The sequence below is a fragment of the Muntiacus reevesi genome, chromosome 11 (assembly GCF_963930625.1).
Source record: "Muntiacus reevesi chromosome 11, mMunRee1.1, whole genome shotgun sequence".
Taxonomy (NCBI): Eukaryota; Metazoa; Chordata; class Mammalia; order Artiodactyla; family Cervidae; genus Muntiacus; species Muntiacus reevesi.
Genome location: NC_089259.1, coordinates 18089248 through 18115995, shown reverse-complemented (window position 1 = coordinate 18115995; position 26748 = coordinate 18089248). Strand labels below are relative to the sequence as shown.

General features: G+C 39.6%; 3 protein-coding genes and 1 pseudogene across 24 annotated transcripts in view; 2 read left to right on the top strand and 2 right to left on the bottom strand.

Annotated features, from left to right (window-relative positions):
* Positions 1-26748, top strand: part of LOC136144367 (collagen alpha-2(I) chain-like) — a 125196-nt gene that overhangs the window by 97986 nt on the left and 462 nt on the right. For 14 of the 18 annotated variants that reach the window (XM_065902189.1, XM_065902191.1, XM_065902192.1 and 11 more), the window contains one exon: positions 20164-20662. In XM_065902189.1, coding sequence (XP_065758261.1) covers positions 20164-20662 — 499 coding nt within the window. Of the gene's footprint in view, positions 1-20163; positions 20663-20996; positions 22370-25558; positions 25695-25833; positions 25929-26454; positions 26512-26748 lie in introns of those variants that run through there. The other 4 variants (XR_010658530.1, XR_010658529.1, XR_010658528.1 and 1 more) reach the window with 4 other exon arrangements.
* Positions 1000-1243, top strand: LOC136144368 (cysteine-rich protein 1 pseudogene; annotated as a pseudogene).
* KCNRG (potassium channel regulator) lies at positions 1294-8029 on the bottom strand. The gene is made up of 2 exons (XM_065902200.1): positions 6267-8029; positions 1294-2138 (listed from the first exon to the last, which is right to left on the bottom strand). The coding sequence occupies exons 1-2, from the start codon at positions 6827-6829 to the stop codon at positions 1913-1915; spliced, it is 789 nt and encodes a 262-aa protein (XP_065758272.1). The 5' UTR covers positions 6830-8029; the 3' UTR covers positions 1294-1912.
* On the bottom strand, positions 2006-20564 carry TRIM13 (tripartite motif containing 13). Of its 5 annotated transcripts, none has more exons than XR_010658527.1 (3): positions 20419-20555; positions 19760-19873; positions 2006-2138 (listed from the first exon to the last, which is right to left on the bottom strand). XR_010658527.1 is itself a non-coding variant. In XM_065902180.1 (3 exons), exon 3 carries the CDS (start codon positions 9726-9728, stop codon positions 8505-8507), a length of 1224 nt encoding a protein of 407 aa, XP_065758252.1. In that variant the 5' UTR covers positions 9729-9736; positions 19760-19873; positions 20430-20564; the 3' UTR covers positions 8143-8504. The 5 variants fall into 5 exon arrangements, 4 of the variants coding, with proteins under 4 accessions (XP_065758252.1, XP_065758251.1, XP_065758254.1 ...); XM_065902180.1 differs by lacking the exon at positions 2006-2138 and adding an exon at positions 8143-9736 and having other exon boundaries at positions 20430-20564; XM_065902179.1 differs by lacking the exon at positions 2006-2138 and adding an exon at positions 8143-9736.

Below are 26748 nucleotides of genomic sequence, written 5' to 3'. Positions count from 1 at the left end.
TTGGGAAGCCTGATGTAGGGTTCAGAACCTTCACAACATTGGGAGAGCTTATTTGGTATTATTGTTACCCAGTTTGTGAGTTGCCCACTCAGAGGATTATGGGATTTGATTTTATTGTGATTGCATCCCTCCTCCTATCTCATTGTGGCTTCTCCTTTGTCTTTGGATGGGGGCTATGATTTTTGGTGGGTTCCAGTGTCCTCCTGTTGATGGTTGTTCAACAGCTAGTTACAATTTTAGTGCTCTCATAGGAGGAGATAAGTGCACGTTCTTCTACTCTGCCATCTTGAACCAATCCCCTCTTTATTCTGTGCTCTTTGATTTACTGATTTCCTTTCTAGATGTTTATCCTAATATTTTAAATGACATATATATATGAGCATTGCTACAAGAGGACTCATTAAATCAAAGTACTATATGAACATTGAATGTTAGTATTAATAGAAATTATATTCGAAAGCTTTTCACCAGAGTGGGTGCTAATTGTTAGCAAAGGTATTTCTTACCAAGTGTTTAGCACAATGCTTTTACACATAGTAGAATTAAAACTATTGAGTGGATCAAGCTCACATTCAAGTGAGAAAAATCTGTTTTTATGATGGCATGTAAGTCTATACAGAGGAAAGGGCTCCTTACTATGCCTAGGAAAAGAGGAAAACAGGCCTCCAAGAAGAGGTGCAATTGAAAGTGGGTCACCCATCTTCCATCATTATCATCAATGATAGTTATGGAGTGACTTCCATGTGCCAGGCAATGTGCTGAGTATTTTACATTATCTCCTTTAATTTTCACATATCCTATAAGGGAGATATATTTATTATCCTATAAAGGATATTTATTTATTATCCTCATTTGATAGATTAAAAAAGCTGAGGCACAGAGTGACCTGCCCAAGCCATGTAGCTAGTAAGTGACTTAGTTGGGACTAGAAATCAAGCAGTCTAGTCCAGTGCTCTAGTCTGTTCCCACCCAGCCACCTGCCCCAGACCCAGCGCCTCCATGCCCATGTGCTCCAAGTGTGACATGAAGGTATACTTTGCTGAGTGGGTGACCTCCCTGGGGAAGGACTGGCATCAGCCTTGCCTGAAGTGTGAGAATGTGGAAAGACACTGACTTCGGGGGGGGTCATGCAGAGCATGAAGGCAAGCCCTCTTGCAACCACCCCTGCTACACAGCCATGTTTGGACCCAAAGGCTTCACGCACAGTGGAGCTGAGAGCCACTCTTTCAAGTAGACCCAGGTTTTGAAGATCCCATCTTCAACTGCCCACTGGGCTGCTGCCCTCCATGCTGATGGCAGGCCTTCCCCATAGGCACCCGGGGCTCCCCTGCAGACCCCCATCCCCTCAATAAACCCAGATACTTGGGGAGAAAAGAAAGACATCAAGCAATCAGATTCCATAGCCCCATTTTTGTTTTTTTTTTTTTTGCTACGTTGGGTCTTCATTGCTGCACATGGGCTTTCTCTAGCTGCAGTGAGTGAGGGCTACTCTCTACTTGCGGTGTACAGGCTTCCCATTGCAGAATACAGGCTCAGTAGTTGTGCTGGGTGGGCTTAGTTGCTCTATGACATATGGGATCTTCCAGAACCAGGGACCAAACCCATGTCCCCTTCATTGGCAGGCGAATTCTTAACCACTGGACCACCAGGGAAGTCCCTCAATAGCCCCTTCTTGAATGCTGTATGTGTTCATGAAGAAGAGAAAGGGAAAGAGGCATTGAAGGTAGAAGGAACACACACCAAAGCACCAACTGCACGATGTTGTTTAGAGAGCAGCAAGTAGTCGGTGTGGCTTGAGCATTAAGGTACGGTTGCCCAAAGATGGCATGGTGGAAGGCCAGAAAGATAGACTGAGTAACATATTTGACTAACATATATTCCCTATATATGGAATTTCCAAACAGGAAGATGGCTATTGCTCTGGCACGAGGGTAGTCCCTGATTTCAGTGTTTTGTTCATGGCAAGCGTGTCAGGCTTTTTTATCCTTTCGAAACTATAGCATTCAGTTCTGTCTTCAGAGGATACTGTTCTGGTGCCAACCAGATGGAAGCCTTCCATCAGTAAAGTGTCAATCAGTAAGCCGAGAACATTAGTTCCGTTGGCCAGTTTTCGGTTATCAGGTTTTATGGAGACATACCTAGGACACACAAAAAAGTTCAATTACAAAACATCCCTTTAATAACTAGCAAAACTAAATATATAAATTTGATTTATAATTTCAAATAAAGGCATAATACCACTTTTCTCAAGTTTTTTTTAAAGATTTCATTTATAAATCTAAGCCAATAATTTCAGGCTACTGAAAATAGAGACCCTACTATAATCTCCAAAGTCATTTTAATTCTACATTTAGTAATATAGTTAACACTGATGAAGTCTCACTAAGCAAATATTTTCTGGAGCAAACAATTTCATCAAACAATTAAATTAGCTTGATTGTTATATAATTTTTAACTATGTCCAATTTTTCTTTTTGACTTACTAAATATTGTTTTAACTAATTGATTCAATCATTTTGATAAACATTTGATACTTTTACAGTTTCCCCTAGATCTAATTTTACTCATTATTAGCACTGACATTAAAAGTTTTCTCCTATGACTTTCTGTTATCGAAAGCATTTTTTCAGGTGAGGTTTTGCAGATATTAAATGTCAAGATTTTATTGTCAATTTTACTCAATAACTATCCATAGTTGAAGAGTAAAACATAGCATCTAAAAGGACTCTAGAGTCAAAATGACAAAACTTCCTATTTTCTAGAAAACTCAATAGAATTGATACACATAAATCAAGAAAAAATATACACCTTAACTTTTCAGATTGTGCTGTGCTGTGCTTAGCCGCTCAGTCATGTCTGACTCATTGCGACCCCATGGACTTAGCCCACCAGGCTCCTCTGTCCATGGGGATTCTCCAGGCAAGAATTCTGGAGTGGGTTGCCATGCCCTCCTCCAGGGGATCTTCCCAACCCAGGAATCAAACCGGCTCTCATGCACTGCAGGCGGATTCTATACCATCTAAGCCACCAGGAAAGATTGCTTTAATAATGTCAACATAATAATACATTGCTTTAATAATGTCAACATAACATATCCACAAAGATACAGCTATATCGCCCCTTCTTTATCGACCATCCAGGATATTTTTTATGTCTTTGTGTCCTCCCGCATGACATGAGTTTGAGCAAGCTCCGGGAGTTGGTGATGGACAGGGAAGCCTGGCATGCTGCAGTCTATGGGGTCACAAAGAGTAGGACACAACTGAGCGACTGAACTGTCCTCCCACCATTTGTTTATGAAATGTGAAAAAATAAAAGGCTAACTTAAATTAGTTCCAGGCTGCCACCTAAACTGTCTGTGGTTTTATGGGATAAAGAGAGCCTTGGGGACACCCCTAGCCTCCTTTTAATTATGATTGATAGGCTGGTTATTGTAGCTCACATTTAGAAACTCATTCTAGACAAAGAAAAGAATTCAATAATAAAATGTAAGAATTATGAAACTACAAAGTACATACCCAAAAAATGTTTATTATGTTTAATACAGCAAATTTTTAACATTGGTAAATGATTTCATCTACCCACAAGCCCCAGATCTTGATTGTAGAGCCTAGAAACATTTGTCAAAGAAAAAATGTTACAGAACATCTGACAAAATTAAGATGCAAATAGTATTGTTGTTGTTCAGTTTCTAAGTTGTGCCCAACTCTTTGCAACCCCAGGGACTGTAACCTTCCAGGCTCCTCTGTCCGTGGGATTTCCCAGACAAGAAGACTGGAGTGGGCTGCCATTTCCTTCTCCAGGGGATCTTCCTGACACAGGGATCGAACTCACGTCCCCTGAATTGGCAGGCGGGTTTATCACTGAGCCAAGTGGAATGTACTTGCAAGAAATCACTGGGCCTAAATATCAGATTCCCTAAGATGCCAAATTGAGAAGTGGAAGATTTCAAGGCACAAGGAAAAGAGAAAAGAAACCAATGGGAAATGGAAAATCAAAACTTTTTTAAAAACTTAAAAGGCAACTACACGTCTCCATTTGAGCTAGCTTAAAAAGGAAAAGACAGAATATGCTACCAAAGACTCTAGAATCCGGTGACCATAACTTGAGCTTGATAATGTGGTATCATATGAATGGCCCTCTGCAAGATGCATGCCAAATATTTTTAGTACTATGAACTTAAAGAGATAATAACTGAGCAACTTGCTAGGTTACCAAGACCTCAAAGTGATAAATCACATTAGTAGAACATAACTGAACAGCTGGATGATATATCAGGCTCTGAGGAGTCATTCAGGCTTACTTCTCCACTTTTCACCTTCAAAAAAAAAATCTGAATGGACAGATTCAGACCAAGGAGTGAGCAGGAAATAAAAATCATTGCCAGCTAAGTAGGATATACCTAAGGTGGGCCTCTTAAGACCAAGAGTTTTCATCCGATGACCTAAACTCCCAATAATGTCACCGGATTTGGGTTATCTCGGTTCAGTTCAGTTCAGTTCAATTAGTTGTGTCCAACTCTTTGCGACCCCATGGACTAAAGCACTCAGCCAGGCATCCCCGTCCATCACCAGCCACCTGGAGCTTGCTCAAACTCACGTCCGAGTCAGTGATGCCATTTAACCATCTCATCCTGTTGTCCCCTCCTCCTCCTGCCTTCAATCTTGGGTTATCTCCCTCTACTCGGAAATTGGAATTACAGAAGAAAAAAAAAAAGGTCACAAACTACTTATCCGCTGAAAAAATTATAAACTTCAAACACTGAAAAGAATACTATTTGGTGATGCAGGAAAAAAATCTCATCTTAAAAATAGCTTCTAGTTTTAAAGTTATCTATTTTGGAATTTAATCATAATGCCATTCTCTTATTAAGATGAAAAAAATCTGATTTGTAAAACACAAACAGTAAACGAGAAGGGGGAAACTACTGTCATTGTATACACACAAATATCCCAACTTGAGTTTCTGTTTTTCAAAATTACATTTTCTCCAAATGTGTAGTTTTTAAAGATCACTTAGTATTTCCAGGATATCTTTTTACCTTGCATGTTTGTTCTTGAAATCAATTATACCATTTTTCCTTATGTTTTTAACTTTTTATAAAGGGATCCCTGAAGATCTTAATCATGCAGATTTTTAAATAAAAACTGGTAATTCCCCTTCTCTTTATTTTAGTGTCCTACCAATTGTGCACAGAGGTATCTTAAAACATTTTGAGGTATCTTAAAACATTAACAATCAGCATGTTAATTTAACTGGATCCCTTTCCCCAAAATGACATTTCATGAAAGACAGATTATAAACTGTGAATACTTAAGAATTGTCATACTGCCCAGGGTTTTTAAGCTGGTATGCAGGACCACGGGGTATGTTGTGGGAGAGGTAAACACTGTTCATTCCTGGTGTCTACTGTAAAAGTTAATATCCCAAAATATGTCTACCTTTACCCCCAAAAAAGTATATTTTATTTAAATACTATCAGTAAAGAACATATACAGACTTTTTTTCCCTCCTGAAAATTAAAGCCAGCTTTCACAGTTAGTAAAATAATAGTGGGACCATATTAAGACATTTTTAAGGGGGAAAAGAAGTGTCCGTGACAGTAGAGTGAAAATCAGCCTCAGGGTCCAGCCAAGAATAACGGGGAGAAAGTGAATAACTGACTCAGAAGCAACTATCCTTAATATACTGACAGCCTATCCCAATATTTTGAGTTGTGCAAGAGTGCCAACAATGTAACAGGAGACCAGATTTGCCATGGGATATATCTGCCTTAATGATGTTTAAGAAATAAAGTGGAATGGAGAAAAATTAGTAGCCAAATCAGAAGGGCTGGAAGAACAAATATACATAGAGTGTAAGGAAATCAGGACAAACTGTTGAGCCTTTACTATATGCCAGCAACCAAAAGAAACCCTTGGGGTAGAAAAAGGCATCTCATTCCATAGGAGTGGAACATAATCTATGAAATTATTTCCTCCTACAACTTGAATGGCCATAGACCCAGTTTTCCCTGGACTATTTTGATTTATTCCTATTTTCCCATGTAATAACAATTCTTTCTTTCACTCTGAAAAGTACCCCAATCTGGACAATAATTATCTGGTCATTCCACCCAACTCTACTGATTACCTCCCCCACTCCAAAAAAAAATTATTTTCAGTCATCATTTTTTCTAAGAAAATTCAGGCATGAGAAAATTTCAGTTTTGAGGGGAAGGATTAGGAACTGGTATAATAGAATAGAGGCTTCAAAGTACAAAATACCTGATTCCTGTTTGGTTATCAGTATCGCTGTCAGAGCCGCATTGGAAAACCAGGTCATGGTAAGATGGTCTTTGTGGAGGCAATGGAAGTAACGTCATCTGAGGAGAGGCTGGTGCAGAAGGTTGTTCTATAAACACCGCAATCCTCCCAGTTAGCATCTCAATTGTTTTGCTGCAAGAGCCAAACACCCTGAAGAAAGCCTGAGTATTTCGGCTTAGGAAATGTACCTCCACAAGAGCAGATCTTGGCTGTAACATGTGTTCTTGGTTTAAGAGATCCACCAGAGGATTGAGTTCATAGAACAGAGCCTCCCTCTGAAGTCTAAGATGGTCTGAAAAGTCAGTGGGTAGTAGAAGTTGGTGGGTTCTCAAAAAATCTAAGATGAAACTAAATAAAACACCATCTCTGTCCACAAAAATCTGGCCACCAACCATCTTGAATTCTTGGTCTCTGCCATCTAGCATTCTCGTCAACCGAGAGCCAGGAAACTGCTTTAAGGTGGAAGACCTTGTGGTGAATACCTTCCCTCCCACGTTCAAAGTGACCAGTTCCTGACCACTCATTCTTCTCTTGCTTCCAACTGAAGGCCACAAACCATCAGACACAGCCTTAGGAACCTGTAAATCAACCTTAACCACAATGTTAGTTATATATGATTAAGAAATCTAGGGGAGGGGAAAATAACAAAAACAGAGACCTAGATTTCCAGGTAACTACTGTTAAAGCAAATAGTGTGTCCATAGCTGTGTTTACAAATTTGAGAGTTACTTGGGAACGTGCAGTATACAAAATGAAAAAGCAACAGATGAGAAACTGGATAGTTTAAGGAAACTGCCAACAGGTCTGAGAACAGGGAGCAAACAGTTACAGTATCCCATTTAAAAAAAAAAATCCTTCATGAAAACCTCTTGTAAATATGTATTAAAATATATTCTGGAAACAGAAAACCATTCAGCCTCTCCACACCTCGTATCTACTCTTGAGTCCTCATGACAGAGACACTATTTCTAGAGAAACATCTTAATTTCTTACAACCCCTCTAGAAATTTAGTGGCTAAATCCTAGATTGACAGTTGGGGATGAGGCAGTCATTACCTCAAACAGCAGCTTAAGTTGACTACTCTTCTCGTAACTGCAAAGGTTCCTCTGTACTTGAAATTTAGTTGCCACCTTTTTTGCCCATCCCTGCTTGTATTACCTCCTCTTAACCAAATTAATGTACTGGGGTAAACACCCTCTGGACTGTCAAGGAATGTCTTGCCCCATGACAGAAATAAGTATGACTGAAAGAGGTTCTAAGTCACTTCCTGTTTTCATCTGAAGCCTAAACAAGGTGAAAAAAAATTAAGTGTTTTTGTTCTGTGGGAGATAGGGCATCTTTATCTCATGCGAGCAGACAGGATAGCACTCGTGTTTAACTGATTACTTTGTACTTTGTAATAGCTGATAGACTGCTTCATCTGCTGTCAAATGAGTCTCACTCAAGTTCTTTAAACAAATGGATTGGTTGGTTGTACAACTGCCCTTGTATTTTGGAACAACACTTAGTTGCCAGTAAAAAGGAGGCCTTCCCATTTCCTGCTTTTGCCATGTGTTCTTTTTAACCCATGCCTTGGCTTGCACATTCACCAACACTTCTGCAGTTTACCGCCAAATTCCTTTGGTGATAATTACAAAACTTAAAAGCAGATAAAAGGCAAGCTGAAATAAATCTCCACCCACCTGTCAACTTAGCATAAGAAAATGCCAGTTTTTGTTTACATGAGATTTACATTGTATTGAAAAAGGAAATCAACCCTCTGCAGAAAAAGCTGCAAATTCAATCCATCTTATTCCTTTTTTAAAGAATGTTCACTCTCAAAAAACAAAAAAACAGTTGCTTTACAAGAGTAGTCTTTATTACATGCTTAAAAACAATCATTATTACACTACCTCATCAGTACAATATTAAATCATGTATTCTCTTACCCTCTCCTTTCACAGCACAAACACAACCGGTACTGGGGATAGGATGCTAATTTCAAAAGCACCTTAAAAAGGAAGGCGGACTGGAGACTAGACTATTAAATTTCACTTTTATCTTTATGCTACCTAATTTCAACATGTATAAGACATTATTTTTGAAACGAATACTTTTAGAGGGCAATATCTGACTGGAATCTTAACCAAATCTGAACTACCACTCTATTCTAACAAATTTCTAACAAAAGACACAGAACTATGTACTTGAAACAGATTTTATAAGAGTTTATATTTGCACACAAATTCTGCCACATTGTTCAGCACCACCAAAGTAAAACTCTTCAATCTTTCACTGAAAATGAAAAGCCCATCTGTCAACTGTTCCCAGTAAAAAACTGATTGTTCTACAAAATCAGCTGATCTAGTCAGGTACAAACTAAAGTTTGAAAGATTATCTTTCCAAGTTGCAATTTCATCAAATACGGACCATTCTAGGAATATGGCGGGACTGAAGAAAACGAGAAGGCCAAGCAGAATGACCACCACAAATAACGGATAAAGTCTCCAGGGAATCTTGCTAATGAACGAGCCAGTGTCTTGAGGCAAAGACAGTTTATCCACATCCACTAGTTTTATGTCTTCCCACTGACTGGTATCAAAGTTCTTCATCAGAGGGCTTGAGGGCAAATTTGAGGGAGGCAAAGGAGTTTCCTTGATGACTTTTATTTTCTCCCTGAACTCCTGCATCTGTTGCAAAAATATGATGGGTTCCGACACATCTTTGAAAGCCTCAGCAATGTTAAAGGCCATGCGCTGCTCCTGCAGGATGGTGTTGAGTTTGTTGATCTCTGGGTCATAGGCCTGCATCACTGCAAGTTTCATGGTCTCAAAGTCAGACAGGATTTCATTCTTCTTCTGATCTAACGTGTGTTGTAGCTTCTCAAAAAACTCCTTCACTTTATCTGAATCTTTAGTCAGCAACTGCAGAGACTTCCTTTTGCTAGTTTCCAAGGTATCCAAGCGAGAAAGGGCATCTCCCCGACGCCAGGTCTCAAAGCTCTGGAAGAGGGACTCAAAGGCGTCCCTTTCCTGAGCATAGGCGTCTTCGATAGAACAGAAGACGTGCTTGGTGTGCTCACCCCGAGTCGCACAGATGCCACAGATCAGCTGCATGTCAGTCAGGCAGAAAATGTTGAGAGGCTGTCCCAAGTGTCCTTTGCACACTGGCATTTTGGGAGAGATCTTAATCTTGTTATACTTTTCCACAATACCCTTCAGGGAGTAATTAACCTGCAGGCTGTTGACTCCGGTTGCTGAAGTTTCCTTCCGGCACGTGGGGCACTTAAATGGGGAGGATCTCCACAAGGAATTCCGCACATTCCCCTCTAAGATCCCTTCTAAGCACTTTTTGCAAAAGTTGTGCGAGCAAGGCAAAACCCGGGGATCATCAAACAGACTGCAACAGATTGGGCACGTGAGGTCTTCTTCAAGCAGCTCCATCACATCTCCTACCAGAGAGAGAGAAACATTTTATTCTATGCCAGGAATCCCCTCAATTTGGGCTATGAAATAATTAGAAGAAACTAACTTCACAGTCATTAAAAAATGCTCTTGTCACAGAAATAACCAGTCAAACAAAGAAAATAAGAGAAATTTGGGACGGGAATGCACACCGAAGCAGATTTCATCTGCTGGGACTAGAACACACTCCTTATCAGTGGGGCTCCCGGTACACAAGGCCTTTGTGTGGGCTTTCCAACACAGTCATTGGCTGAGACAGGGCGAGGACGAGGACAACTGCAAGTTGAGCCAGCAGGGCCCAAATGCTTGTTTTAAAACCGAGCTGACTACTAGCTGTCAGAAACAAAGCCACTCAGTGTCTGAACAGAATGAGCTCTTTAGTCTGGGCCCACAATTATAAAATGGTATGCTATTTAAAGAAAAAAGCAGAGATATAAATCCAAGCATGTTCTCTCACGGAGACTTTTATTAAAAACTGGCACATTTTCCTATTTCAAAGGCAAGATTACAATTATTAAAATCAGGGGTAAAAACATAAAATGAGAGAGCTGCAATTCATTCTTCCCTAGAGAATTAAATGGATATTTTTTAAAACCACTGGGACAGTAATCAAAGCTGTTTGCACTGTCTGGAGCAATCAGTTCTCAAGATGCAGTCGGGAGAAACCTGGGCGTCCCTAAGGCTCTTCTAGGGCACCTGTGAGGGCAATACTATTTTCATATAATACGGAGATGCTATTTACCTTTGGCACAGTGTTGACACTGCACTGTTAAGAAAGCAATAGTTAAGCAGATACGGCTGGGGCCTTAGCAGGAACCAAACAAGACCACAGGTAGTCCCAAACTGGATTCCTAATGTATTCTTCAACACCACATACTCACAGTTGGGGCAAAGGTGAGGGCAGCCAGGTTCATTTTAGAATGTTCTTAGTGAAACAGTAAAAATTATTCATTTTACTAAATCTTAATCCTTGTGTACGTGTCTTTTTAAATCCTTCATATAACAAAATATGAAGCAACCACAAAGTATTTCTATTGCATACCAGCAGATACTGTCTGGAGGAAAAGCAATTAGGCAATTTAGCCACACGCTAATCAGCTGCTTTTTTCAGTGAACATCATTTTTATAATTGAAACAATGAATGACAAACTATGGGTGTGGAGACTTAGGTATCTGGCAGACAGTTTTCTGAAAACAAACAAAATGAGCCCATCACTTCAAGGGAAACAAATGACAGTGTTTCTTGCCAATGATAAAAAGTTGAATTTTTAAGTGAAAACTGGATTTTGGCAAACATAGTTGCCACTTAAGAACTTGATAGCTTACCATTAATTAAAGACTTTTCTAATAAAACAAGTGGTAATATTAACATGCATATTGTTTTACGACAGAGATCTTTATATAATGAAATATGTCACTGGAGATCTACTGGAGAAGGAAATGGCAACCCACTCCAGTATTCTTGCCTAGAGAATCCTGTGCACGGAGGACCCTGGTGGGCTGCTGTCCACAGGGTCACACAGAGTCGGACACGACTAAAGAGACTTAGTGTGCGTGCGTGCATTGGAGATCTACATTACACAGCGAATTCACTGGTTCAAATCATCAATGCATGTTACAGGTCATGCCTGGGTAAAAGATCAAAAGACCAATATGTTAAAAAAAATATGATTTCAGATTTCATACTTCAACTAACTTTTAAGAAACTACCACTTGTTGAGTTTTGGTATGGTATCAAAGAAGAGTGATAGTTTTCCGAAAAGGCCATTAAAATATTCCTCCTTTCACCAACTACGAATCTGTGCCAAGCCAAATTGGATTTTCTTTGTATATTTCAACCAAAATAACTGATTGTAACAGATGTAATGCAGAGATACATAAAAGACTCCTGTTGTTGTCTACTAAATGGCGATCCTCGAGAGAGATCTCTAAATATGTAAAACAAGGCCACCCTTCTCACAACTGTTCTGAAAAGTTATTTTTCACAAATTATTTATGTTAACATGTGATAAGTTTAGCGTTGTCATTTTAAATGAATTACCTTAAATTTTTTTCTCAGTTATAATTTCAAATACACATGTAAATAAAAGCTCTTGGGAGCCTCAGCTTTCAAGTCTAAAGGGGTCCTGAGACCAAAATATTTGAGACCTTAAATAGAATACTAATTCTAGAGAACTAGAGAATACTAATTCTCAATTAAAGTTTATTCTTTTAAAATGTATATTTTAAAACTCTTATCCCTAAAGTTTTAGAAACAAAAAGAGCATTAAATATGTCGCCATTCAGTTTACTAAGATAAACATATCCTTCATAATTTATCACATTACCACCAAAGTAATAAATAAAATTTATAAATAATAAATAAATAAAATAGGGTCTACTAATCTCTATGTCATCTTAAAACCAAAAGTAAGTAAACACTTTTGACGGTAATTTTAAGAATCACAATTGGAGCTACAATGTAGAAGACTTAAAAGATAAGCTGAACTTGCAGGACCAATTAGTTTATGGCCTTAGGTTGTGAGAGATATATGTATAATAAATATATAATACATATATACGTGGAACTGGGGCTTCCCTGGTGGCTCAGTGGTTTGATCTCTGGGTCAGAAAGATCCCCTGGAGAAGGAAATGGCAACCGACTGCAGTATTCTTGCCTGGGAAATCCAATGGATAGAGGTGCCTGGTGGGCTACAGTCCATGGGGTTGCAAAGAGTCAGACACGACTTAGCAACTAAACAAAAATAATGTAGAACTAAAGTAGAGTATTCTGTCAAAATTTAGTGTCATATGGCAAAAATGGTGATGAGCTTATTTTTCTGAAAAATCTTTTGTGACATGACAAATCAATCTTTGAAAAACACTGGAAAGAGAATGGCTTCAGAGACTGAGGTTAGTGTGCTGAAAGGTTATCAAGCAGTTATAAAACATTCTGACTCTTTAGAGCAAAGAAAGAAAACTTTTCATGATCCTCCACCACTAGTCCTGGTTCTATCACCTCCCCTGCTCTCTAACATGTTTCACCTAGAATTATATTTTGGAGTAAGCAGTAGAAACAGGAAAGTAGTGGCGGCAGCATTCAATAAAGTAAACCTAATTTACTCTTCCTTGCCAGGTTAATATTTCCCAAGAATCCTATCTAAGCATGTTAAATAACTAAAAGGAAGAACAAAGGATACTAAGTTTTGTCATGAGAAGGAGAAAAAGGCACCCAAGACAAAGAAACTTTGAAGAAAACTGAGGATACTGCAATAGCGGCCAAGAAGAATTTTAAGGCAATCAAGTATGATTAAAAAAAAAGGAAAATGTCACACACAGGAAAATTTAGAAATAACAGTCATCCCAAAGCCATAATCAATTTACAGCTCTTAAAATGAACCAGAGAAAAACGTTACTATTTGGAAAGTCCCTTTTCTAAAAAAATTGCATCAAAACCATAGTAGATCCTGTTGTTCCACTTTTAGTGATACAACTTATAAATTTTAGTTCATAATTTAAAGATTTTCATTTTAATCCACATTAAAAAAATTTTCTTTTCTTAGCTTTATACTCAAAACCTTTATGTCAAAACTCTGTGACCACGTCCCTAGCTGACTTTTAGAGAAAACTGAGATATATTAGCCTAACAACCCAAGAAACCATGGGAAGTTTGCTGCCTTAGAAGTTTTAAAGGAAAACAATAAGGTTTTTAGCATTAGAGAAGGGTATGCTTCACAGTAAAGGAACTTACAGATTCTTTTTTTAAAAAAGTGTGCTAACATAAAAATCTAAATAAATCACCTGAGCTTACGTCTTTGATGAAACTAAAATATATACCCCCTTTGTGTGGGTACAAATATAGATGTCAAGAAACTTTATTATGTGAACAAAATTTCTGTTCACCAGTCATAAAATTTCAATTTAACCAATCTCAAATTAAGTATATAAAGGCAAACAAGTTTTCCAAGATTCATTTCTTCTTTTGAATTAAAAACTTCCCAAGTTCCGTTTATTTTGGCTGCTCCACACAGCTTGTGGGATCTTAGTTCCCTGAACAGATACTGAACCTGGGCCTACAGTAAGGAAATCACAGAGTCCTAACCATCACACTGCCAAGGAATCCCTAAAAACCTCCCAAGTTCTATACCAACAAAGAAAGTAGTTGAATATATAACTAGTTACCTACCACCTCCTCTGGTTTTCAACTTCATTTGTCTACTCATTTATACTTTAAAATATATTTTAAAATATATATATATATATTTTTTAATTTATGGAGAATAAAACTCCTTTTGGTACATAATTCTATGAATTTTGACAAATGCAGTTGTATAACACCACCACAGATTTATTTTTAAGCAAACTTTCAAAATATCCACTCAAGGAAGACTACAAAAACTGATCAATACTACCTTGAGTGCGTATATATTACTAGCAACAAGAGTCTTTAATACAACAACTGGAATATTTTAAAAGATAGAAAAGCTAACAGTTACGGGCTTCCCTGATGGCTCAGACAGTAAAGAATTTGCCTGCAATGTAGGAAACCCAGGTTCGATCCCTGGGTCAGGAAGATCCCCTGGAGAAGGCAATGGCTATCCACTCCAGTACTCTTGCCTGGAGAATTCCACGGACACAGGAGCCTGGCAGGCTACAGTCCATGGTGTCACAAAGAGTCGGACACGACTGAGGACTAACACAACCCAAAGGAAAGGAGTCATAAAACAGAAGTAAAAGTTGACTTCTCCCTCTTGGAAGCCTTTTTGTTTTTATATGATCAACTCAAAATGATTATAAATGAAGATGTGTTCATTTTATTCACTCTTAAAAGGTAATTTTAATAAAACCTTTTCATTAAAAGAACCTTTCCTATAAAGTCTTTGCACTTCATTAGTTGACAACAATATAAAGTTCAAAATAATATTCATGATTTTTTTCCCAAGTCCCATTAGAGAATAAAAAGATTATACCTTGTATCTTAGAAATTTAAACCTAATTTCCATCCTGATTTGAGGCATCTTTGAATTCAGAAATTTCAAAGCAGTATGTAAATACCTAACAAGTAACTAGATAGAAAACAAGTAACTAGATACTGAAACTCACTTCACAGACAAAACTAAATTATGTGAACTCTACTAATCAGCCCGTCATCAATCAACCTTATTTTGGAACAAAGTATAGAATAAAAGAGCTCACCTTTTAAAAAACTATGTCCTCTCATCCAACTAGTTAATCTTATTTCCAAGTAGTATACTGATAATTTAGTATGAGATCCACTAAATGGTTTCTTGAAACTTACTAAAGATGTATTAACAATGATTGAATCTAAGTAGAGGATGTAAGGATATCTACTGTAGTGTACTTTTAATTTTCAGTATATTTGAAAATTTTCACAAAAGTTGGAAAAAAAACAGTGAGACCAGTTGTAAGAAAATCATATTGAGCTAAAAAGGTAAAACTTCAGAAACACTAGCTGATTATGATAAGGCTTCATAAAGAGCTTAATCTGCTATAATATTTTTTAATCTTTTATAAAATAAAAAGTATCTTATTGGAAATCTCTGAATCCAGGCCTATGAGTAGACTGACATACTCATTTTGCTCTCAACCTATGACCTTGGACAAACCACTTACACATGTTAGTTTTTCTCCTCATTGAAAAACTTTTGAAAGTTATCTAATAATAATATATGAAAACTATTTACCAAGTTGTTTTTTTTTAAAGTACTCTTTATCAGTGTGTTACTAACACTTCATTCTGGCTTTTAGATTTTAGAGACTGTGCCAAAACATGATTCAAACAGGATAATGAGAGATTAAGAAAAAAACAAAATTTCTAATAACTTAAAAAAGGAATAGGAAACTATACCATGTATAGTATCTAAAATAGCTTATCTAATTGTTACATGGCCCTTGCAAACACTATATAATTTACCTTTGTGTCCATATAAGACATAAGTAACCTACCTTTTCTGGCATTGTCCTAGAATAAGTAGCAGTAATAATAAGTAAAACTTCCCCTACAGTATTTCTAATAGGATTCCTGATTAGGACAAAATAAACCTAGTATAGAAGGTCTAGCAGCTTGGAAGCCCTCCCTAGTCAGAAACTTCACAAGTTTTTGGACTAAGATGACATCTCAAAAACCAAAAACTATGTCATTACCTTCATAGTCCAGACAAACTTGGAAAAAATTAGTTTTTTCCTTTCCTTCATTCTCTTCTCTATGCCACTCTTTTTCCTTGACTCTTTTGTTTATTCTTCTTTTAACTCATCTTCCCCATTCTACTTCAAGGAATATAATCTTTTTGATTTCCTCTTATCTAACACCTTCTCTCTCTCACCTGATAGTCACCCAAGATATTATTCTGTAATCCTGTTAATCAGTAGCATTAAATCAATAGTTCTAGAATTATGAGCTAGATCAGGTATCACTATCCTATTTATGAACAATTATTTAGAAATCTATGAGGACATCTAATGGCATGGAATCCCATTCTCTCCCACCCAGATGAAATCAATTAGAATAAAATGAGGGTCTGAATTTCAAGGAAACATAACATATGGCCTAAATTATTCTCCTAGTCTGGTACCAACCAGACTCAGATTATTTATCTTTACCTGTTAAGAGTTAAAATTAACTTTAATGGGAACTACCGACAAAGGTTTTATGAACCAGACATGTCTGGTTTCTTTTCTCCCAAATAAATGTAAACAGGTTTAAATGAAGGTGACAAAATTTTACCCCTAGAACAAATCTTCTTTCACAACAATAAACTTGGCAATCATTAGCCTAAATTATTATCCCCAACAGATTGGTATCTATTAAACGTTTTCATCATCGAGCCCTGCATTTGAGGTTAATGCCAGCTTTCAGAAAAGTACTGTCAATTCAGTACACAGCAAGCTAAATCTATCTGGGAAGTGAAATTACTTAGTGTGTAATACTGTGCCAAGAGAAAAAGGTTATTTTGTGGCTAACTGATCAGTACTACCTACCAATAAAATTGGTCTGAACCAAGTTCCCTTTGTTCAGTGTAGAATTACATACACATTTTATTCTAAGTAAAACTCATCTAGAAGATATTTCAAACAGAAAGCTAATCATGCTAAACTTTAAGCAATTTTCAGGTTGGCTATATTCTATCCACTCTGTTGACAGTCCTCCCTCCTATTCAGTATCTGCACATATTCAGGAGAACAAAGAAAGAGCTCCTCTGGGAATTTTAAAGGGGTGGCCAGGCTATTGCCAAATAGGATACACTTGTGCTTATTCCACAGGAAAGACAATGATTTAAACTATCAGCAAAAATTTTCAGTTCAACTTTTCCTTAGAAATGTATCTACATCTATAATGCAAATGAATTAGAAAGCAATCCACATTAAGGGAATTTGCTTGGGTTCCCTTAAGGGCTTAACTGGAGTGTAACTATTCTATATGTCAAAGGACACCTATTTTTTGCTTAACTGTTAGGGGTACCATTCCTCTAGTACCTAAGAGTTTCAAGGCAAGGTAACGGCAGTAGCGATGTCTTTCATGAAAACAAAGATGGATAATCCAACGATCTAATTAACGCTGTTTTAAAAGATGAAATACTAAGTCAAAAATCAATTCCTGCCCTAAATTCCAAAATACAGCACATTTACAGAGGTATTATCATACAAGGTGTAATAAATGCCTTACAAAAGGACATAGAAAGCTGACACCAGATTAACGTTGGAGAGGTTATCCATATAAGTGGATTTTGTTTTTCTACAATTATAATTTGTGATTACAGAAAACTCAGGAAATATAGAGAAAAAAATTACCCATGGTCACATTGCCAAGAAATAACATTATTACTTTGGTGTATTTCTTCTAACATTATTTTGGCATATTTCTTCCAATCGTGTGTGTGTGCATACACATATTTTAATAGGACTGGTAGCATAACACAACTCTGTCCACTTTTTCCACTTGTTTTATTACTTGCATTTCCCCTGTTGTTCCCCTATTTTTTCAAAACATGATCATCTATCTTATGGATATGCTATTTCCTACTTTTTATTTTGGGGGGGTTATAACATTTTAATGAAGAATGTAGCAAAGTCTTAGTCCAACACTCTATTTCCTTAGAGGGTTCCTTTAAGTGTATTGTCAAAGAGTAGAAACAGGGACTTCCCTGGTGGCCCAGTGGCTGGGACTCCGAGCTCCCGATGCAGGGGCTCTGGGTTCGATCCCTGCTCAGGGAACCAGATCCCATGTGCCACAACTAAGACTTCACACTAAAGATCCCGCATGCTGCAGCTAGGACCTGGTACAGCCAAATAAATAAATATTAAAAAAAAAAAAAAAAAAGAGTAGAAACATTCTCAAGGCTCTTGAAAAGACCACCAACTTTCCCTCTAGAAAAGAGTATACCACTTTCTGAACTCTGACCAATGATACACGATGGTGCTCCACCTCTCCAAGTAGTTCCTGACCTTACAACAGAACCATACTTTTATAGAACTTAGTAAAAGAAAAAAGCATACTTTACCATACCTACCTAAGTTTAAAGTATAAAACAGTTTAAGGCAGTTAATATTAGTATGTGTCTGCATATTACCAATATATAGTATATGGTGCTAAAAGTTATGGGATAAGAATAAAACAAATACTGGGTTTAACACCTTAGAGGTCATTTAGCTAAACACCTAACTTTACCAGTGAAAACACTGAGCCCCACCCTGCACTGTTCACAGCAGGCAAGGCATAAGGTCTGAGCCGCCCAGTTATGGGACCTCAGCACTGTCCGAAAAGTGGGTCAAGAATTCAGGATCCTCGCTCATTAAATGGAGACATTTAATCATAAGTTCTCTAAACCCCTTCTAAAATGCTATCATTTTTACAAAGTAGGTTGTAACAGCTTCTCCAGTGAAGAAGGGTAAAGAGCACTGAAACTGCATCTAACTACCTAGCTTTCCAAGCACCAGTTCTACCCTTCATGGAATCAGATTTTTACAATGCCCACCTCATAATGTTCTTGGAAAGATTAAGTAATGTGTGACAACCTTGTAAACTATTGACCTATATCAGTGTAAGGTGATTTAATTAACATGTGTGTGTATAGATACGGTATGGTTGGATGGCATCACCGACTCGATGGACATGGGTTTGGGTGGACTCCAGAAGTTGCTGATGGACTGGAAGGCCTGGTGTGCTGCAGTTCATGGGGTCGCAGAGTCGGATACGACTGAGCGACTGAACTGAACTGTAACTACACATTTACAGTGTTATGTTAGAGCATGAGTGTGTTAACCAAGAGAAGTCCTAAGACAGTTGGACTCTGTTGAACTATCATTTCAAGGGAGGGCAAAGTAAGTGTTACATAGCATAGCAGGTGCAAAGCACGGTTGGTGGAGATGGGCATAGCTGAACAGCTGTGGCAGAAGTAGGGCCAGGTAACCAATACATGCAGAGAATAAAAATAACCTGGTGTTACAGAAAGACTTGCCAGAGAGGCCTAGTATGTCAGCTGGTGCAAAAAAAAAAAAAGACAACAGTATTTTTAGGGAAAGACAGGAGAGTATGAAGAAATATATCTTCTTACTGTGCAAGACAGACGTATAAGCAGTTAATCAACAACTCCATCAAGTTCTACCAGAGGCACTGGCTATATAAAAGAAATTCTGCTTTTAAAATACCTATTATACCTATTATATACAGATCTCTAGGGTCAGAAAACTCAAGCCCTATTGTACAAACCCAAGCAGCAGTGACACAGGAAATTGAAAAAAAAAAAAAAGACAAACCCTATTTAAAAGCAAAAGTTGTTGTAGCCTCTTTTCCTTTGCAATACAAATCTTTGGATTATGTTTCAAATAACTGTTATATAAAGAATGTCTAAGTACTGAATCTATTTTTCTGGGTTTTGACAAAATATGAAAAGAACAAAGACCATTTATGAGGATGGGAACACACACTCGACAGAGTTCAATTTTGAAAGGTTCTGGGCCTGAAGAAATTGGGTGCTTTTTTGCTTAATGTAGGGAAAAGTATTGTAGTTTACCTCTGTCACTTACAAGCCAGGAGTACTGGTCGGGGTTACTGTTTCCCAAGGCAAAGCAATCAGGTTTTGGTTTCTTTTTTCTTCAGGTCGTGACTGGTAATCAAAACGAGGTTACTGCAAATAAAGAACAAAGAAAGAAGAGTGTTATACATTTATCTGCACAGGATCCTTAGTCTTGACCCTCAACGTTTTTTTCAATCATCTCCCCCCGCCCCCAAAGAAGGCCAGCCGGCAAGGACCTGGTGAAAAAGCCGGGAGCCTGGGAGAGCCTGGCGATCTTTTGTGCTAAGGAGCTTCACGGCGAGGGGGCCCTCCCCCGGCACCAGGCACCTCCCCACGTTCAGTACCAGAGGGTGGTGGTCGCGCGCTCAGACTCTGGTTCACGGTCGCCTCTTCTTTTGTAGGCGATCCCGAGGAGCGGCGATGAAGCCAGGAGAGCAGGGTAGCGGAGCAGATTTCCTGGAGCCCTGCCGCGCTGGCCCGGCCCCCGGCCGCCCACCCGCACGCCGTTCCCCCCACCTCCGCTTCCCGGGCCCGGCTGCTCTCCGCGGGGACCCGAGCCAGACCGAGCTCTCCGCCAGCCCCCACGCACGCAGGTGCCCGCCCAGCCAGGGCAAGTCCCCACCCCGCTTCCCCAGGAGAAGCCGGCCGGCGCGTACTTATCTCGGACCTCCGGGGCCGGTGGCGGGGAGTCGCCGGGAGCCGCGCAGCGGCCAGTCCTCCGGCCGTGGGTACCGCGCGTTTACGAGGCGGGAACGGCTGCAAAATGGACTCGCGGCGCCGACGGGCCCCGCCCCGACGCCCTCCTTCCCCCGGCACCTCGGCCCGCCTTCCCGGCCGAGCCGCGCCTTTGTTCCGCCTCCCGGGGCTCGCCTTTCCCCGGGGGAGGGAGGCCGCGGGTGAGGGGAGGCGGGAGTCCTTCCGGTATCTCCAACCGCCGCCTGCAACCGCCACCGCGCGCGGCGCGCGGGGCCGAGGGGCGGGCTCCCGGCGGCGCGGGCTCCCGGCAGCGCGCTCCGCTCGCTTCGTGAGGGCTGCGCGCGCCCGCGGGGCTCCGTGCCCGGGGCGCCGGGCCGGGGACGCGGATCGCGCGGGTCCGCGGGCTGGGCCCGGGCAGAGCGCGGGCGACGGGAGGCGGCGTGGTCCCCGGTGGAGCCGCCTGGGAAGGAAGCCGGCGCACAACGAGATGGTTGGGTTTGGATTGTTGTACTTTTTTTTTTGTTCGTTGCATTTTTAGGAACAAAAAAAAAAGCCCAACCCTTCACACCGCTTCATCTGCATCTCTCACGACCAGCAGCTCGGCCTCAGCGGCTTGGGGGAGACGGAGACGGCTGTCCGCCTGCACCCCACAACCCGGGGTGCGTGGGATGGGCACTTGGCGCAGGGACCAACGCCAGGGCTGTAGCCAAGGGCTCCAGCCAGAGCACAGTCAAAATAGTTAACTATTGCCGCCCCCGCCCTCACCATCTATTTCTTTGCAGGCTTTAGGTTGAACACGAGGGACCCAATTCAAGGTTTCTTTTTAGGAAAAACACCACTGCCCTTTCCTTTGGAGAGAAAGAACTTAAATACAATTAGCCGCTAGCCTGACTCAGTATTCTGACGTCCAGCCCCCTATATAGGGACCTTCTCTAATAGCAAAGGCGTTAAGCACTTACAAACGAGCAATTACAAGATTACAAAGGTGAAAGAATGGTTTCTCCCAAACTTGCAGCCTTGAGGGATGTGAACCAAGGACAAAAATCACAGAATATGCCCTGGGGTTGAGTTCACCCCCATTTGAGGAAGTCTGTGCTTTGGAAGTAGAATTCCTGGGGAAAAGGATTGGTACTTGGGTCCAGTCACTAATAATGCTTAGCACAATCGCTGTAAAAAGCTCCTTCCCACTCCCTTCTAAGATATCCAGTTCCTGACCGTGCTTGGGTCCCATAAAACCCAGTTTTGTGTGTATCTCTGTTAAACCCAATTTTGCCTTTGAAGAATATGTTGCCGTCAAATATAGTCACAATCTGAAAGTTGAGAAATATGATTTATTCAGTGGGAATTTTTAGGACTTCAAGCCTGGGAGACAGCATCTCAAGTGACCCTGAGAGAGCTGCTGGGGGTGGGGATGGGTAGGGAGGTCAAGTTATATAGAAGCGTGCAACAAAGGGCAGGTAGTCTGAACATCAAAAGAATTTTTGTGAATTAAAGAAAACCAGATATACCTCAAGGAATGTAGTGTTTTCTATGTACCAGAAGATGCAAGCGTCTGGGCTCACTGAAATCATTCTTTTCATATGCGTCTCAGCTATCTGGGGCCATATCCTGTTTTTTTCTCAGTGCTCACCATAGGGAACAGCTGCAGCCTAATGGCTGCCCTGCAGCAGGTATTATTTTCCTTCCTGGTTGCCCTGAATGGCTGGAATCACTGATGACTGTGACATCCTTGTTTATTGATATGGCAGGAAATACTCCATTTCTCAAAATAGTCCCTATATTTATGGCATTTTGTCTGCATAAGAACACTGGAATGGCTATTGTGATCTGCAACCTATAGATGAGGAAACGGATGAAGTGATATTTCCAAGACAAAAAACAGGCAGAACAGACTCTGAAGTCAGATTCCAGGTACACAGTCTTTCTATAGCAAGGTAACTGTCAGTATGAAAACTGCATCCCAGTCTCCTACTAAATAAGTGTTATTTAAAAAACACCTGTTTGTATAAACATTTTGAATTACCCTAATATTAAAATGATACAGGAGTGAAAGGTTATCAATTCATAAATCAGAAATTAGCCTTATGTAATTATGTGATACTTATGTGTATCTGATTGGTGGTGGTGATGGTGGTGATTTAGTCGCTAAGTAATCTCGGATTCTTGCGACCCCATGGGCTGTAGCCCGCCAAGCTCCTCTGTCCTTGGGATTCTCCAGGCAAGGATATTGGAGTGGATTGCCATTTCCTTCTCTAGGGGATCTTCCCACCCAGGAATTGAACCTGGGTTTCCTGCATTACAGGCAGATTCTTTACCAACTGAGCTGTGAGGTAATCCCTCTGGTTGGTGGTAGATATTAATAAATAAACTTCTGGTCAACTAAATGAACACATTGGTTAAATCCGCATAGAAATGCCTAGTTTTAAAAATTAACTACTATGAAAATGTTGTGTAATAAACTCTCAAGTGTAGAAAAATAGGGAAGGAAGAATAACCTATTTTCCTTCCCATGGCCCTAATTTTGTAAATAGACAATCAGGGAATCACCACATATAGTACTACTAGAAAAAGAGAATTACTGTTGGATTAAAACCTACATTCAAAGCTCCGTCCTTCCTGGAAGAGCACAATGTAACTAGATCTCATTGGAGATAGCACTAAGGGATTGTCAAAATGTTTGTCACCCTGGAATTTCCTTCTATTGACTGTCCTTCAAATAAATAGACTAAGCTTAAGATTGGAATTCTTATGTTAGCATAGCAAGTGAGATAGAGTCTTATGTAGGTTCATCTTTCATGAAAAAAAAAAGTATTTTTACAGGTAGAATTCCTTTTTGCTTTTTTTTTCTTTTTTCTAGTATTTTTGTTTATTATTTACTTTTGGCTGTCTTCGGTCTTCGTTGCTGCATGGGCTTTCTCTTGTTGCAGTTGAGTGGGAGCTACTCTCTGGGGGCAGTGTGCAGGCCTGCGGTGGCTTCTCTTGTTGTGGAGCTGGGGCTGTAGGCACACGGGTTCAGTAGTTGTGGTACAGGGGGCTAAGTGCCCTGCAGCACATGAGGTCTTCCTGGACCAGGGCTCAAACCCATGTCCCCTGCATTGGCACATAGATTCTTAACCACTGGACCACCAGAGAAGTCCCTAGAGTTTCTAATGTTATATATTTGAAATATATATATATATATTCTTATTGTTTGTGATTTATTTCATGCTGTTGCTTTTGTCCTGAGCCTTGGCAAAGTTAAAATTCACCAGCATTCCTTATACCTATCAAGACACGTGATCAGATGTTAGATAACAAAAGGGACAGCACCAACTTTGGTGTACATCGAAGTGTAAACTGTCAAGAGCTGGGAACATCTAATAATTAAGACTGGAGCAGTTATGTGCAGGAGAGGGGCACTGGTGAGCCTCCTTGGATATACTGGAACATTTCATTACTATTCTATCCTTCACTTCCCAACAGCCGCCAAAGTCATGAATGCAAGCCCCAACATTCCCCAGCAAGAATTCCTGGCAATACAAGGCACTGACATGGCAAGGTGTAGCAAAAAGAGCAGTGACTTTGGAATCAGTTCTGCCTCCAAACTCGAGCTCTGCATATACAAGTTGTTCAAATTACTAAGCATCCCTAAGCCTCAGTTTTCTCTTCTGTAAAATGGGGGTCACGTTTCACTTGATTGGGAAAATTAGATAATGTACAAAGCAACCAGCATGGTATCTGACATAGAAGTGCTTAATAAATAGTTGCTACTGCCGTATGGAAGAAGAAAACCATGCCAGTTTTGAATAACAGTTACTTTGGATTTGTGAGCATCAAGCACAACAATCTTAATCAGAGGTAAACTGCCTGTACAGTAGAGGAAAGTAAAGCATTAGTTGCTCAGTTGTGTTCGACTCTTTGAGGAAGCTGGCACCATAATTTCTGCTTTTTAACACCCAGTCCAGGATGGCCTTTTAAAGTCACAGATCCTTCCACTGCTATATCTTCTTCCTTGTGCTTAGGGGAAGGAGAAGAAAAAGAAAAAAACATCTCACTTAATGAAAGGAAGACTGCAGTGTTTTTTAAAACTTTACAATTTCAGTGAAATTGTTGGAACATTCAAAACATTTCATTAAAAGGAAAAAAAAAAAATCTACCTGTAAACATACATTTATCACCAAAGACAGAAACTTACCCAAGACTTGGGTGAAATTAAAGGAATTAGTCCTTGGTTGGAAGAGAATTCCAGGCTCCATGTATTTCAATTGCACAGTGAAGATCGTGCATTAAATGGAGCAAACAGCAAGACCAGTTAGCTTTGGGAGAGAACGAGTAACACTTAAGCAACAGTAAACTTAGCCTTTAGGTGTGCCATTTCTTTAGATGGAAAGATAATTTATAAGAATAAAGGAAAATGTCAGAAGTAATTAAGATGATATTAACATTTATGGGCTTCCCTGGTAGCTCAGTTGGTAAAGAATCCGCCTGCAATGCAGGAGACCCCAGTTTGATTCCTGGGTCGGGAAGATTCACTGGAGAGGTGATAGGCTACCCACTCCATTATTCTTGGGCTTTCCTGGTGGCTCAGCTAGTAAAAAACCTGCCTGCAATGCAGGAGACCTGGGTTCGATCCTGGCTGGGAAGACGCTGGAGAAGGGAAAGACTACCCACTCCAGTATTCTGGCCTGGAGAATTCCATGGACTATATAGTCCATGGGGTTGCAAGGAGTCAGAAAGTCAGCAACTTTCACTTTATAATTTTATACTCAGGACTGTGCTGGGCACCAAAGACAGTAAATGAGGAATTTCCCATTGGTTGAAGACACTACTCTTAAAAGCATGAAATAGTGTAGTGGCTGCTTAAGAGCCAATGTATAGTAATAGTGGCTGCGTAACAGCCAAGACTTCCTGGTGGCTTAGATGGTAAAGCGTCTGCCTGCAATGTGGGAGACCCGGGTTCGATCCCTGGGTTGGGAAGATCTCCTGGAGAAGGAAATGGCAACCCACTCCAGTATTCTTGCCTAGAGAATCCCACGGATGGAGGAGCCTGGTAGGCTACAGTCCATGGGGTCCCAAAGAGTCGGACACGACTGAGTGACTTCACCTTCACTTTCTTTCAAGAGCCAATATAAGTGGTGAAGGCAAGATCAGAGGAAGGCCTGGAAGCATCATAAAGATTTCACAGGGGAGGTGGGAGTCCAACAGAACCTTTAAAGATCACAGGATTTGAAGATGAGAAAGAGGAAGAGCATTAGAGGTAAGGAGCACAGTTCAGGGTGAGAATGCACTTCACTGATACTAAGTCAGTGAGGGGCATGGCTTAGTTTGGGGAAAAAAAAATTCTGAGGCCAAATTGTGGAATGTTTTGATGTTATGAGTTGAACTTCATTCTGTAGGAAATGGGAAGCCACTGGATAATAGTATATGGCACTAACAAGATGAAAGCAGAATTGTAGCAAGACCCATCTGATAACAGGAGCCAAGACCTAAGGTAGAAGAAGTTTCCTTTATTTTAATACTTTTGAGGTTATTGAAAATTATAGATGTTTTTAAAGTGCAGTCGGGTACAACTGAGTGACTAAACAACAACAACAATGTATATAAAAGTACAACGTATGTTTAAAAAAAAAGGAAAGTACAACATGTGAGTCTAGGTTAAATCCCATTGAACCATTTAATTTCAAATATATTGCATATTAAAGTTTGCAATTTGTAAATAAAATGGAAAAAGAATTAACCATGACAAATATCCTCCTAAAGTCCTCTGAGGGGAAATTATATGTGTATATATATCTATTTATATATCAATTCTATATAATTTATCTTACTATAATGACCTTAACTATATTGTATGACTAATGTTAGTATATTGCTTAAATATTAATTACACTTTAGAGTGTTCCACACTAGAGCTTTAAAAATCATTACTTGGAAGTGTAATGCTCTGTTTTGATATTTTAACGATGATTACATTCAATTATGTTAATTTTTTCTAAATTTAATTCCCATACATGTAGAATTTTTTTCTTGATAAAGAGTCATTTTATGGCGGCCTTAAGAAATGATTCATTCAGGTAAATATTTGCAGTTTTTAAGAGAACTTGATTTGTAGAAACTGTTCAGTTTGGAATATTTGTGTTGAGTTCATTAATCATCATGTGCTCTAGTTTTCTCTTGAAAATGTCAGTTATAATAGGAAATTTTATAATTTCAATTTAGGAAACTACTCTCACTCTGTTCTATGAGACATTTTTAGAATATTTCTTCCACAAATAAGGGTACAATAGTTTTATATTATAGTTTTAAATAAC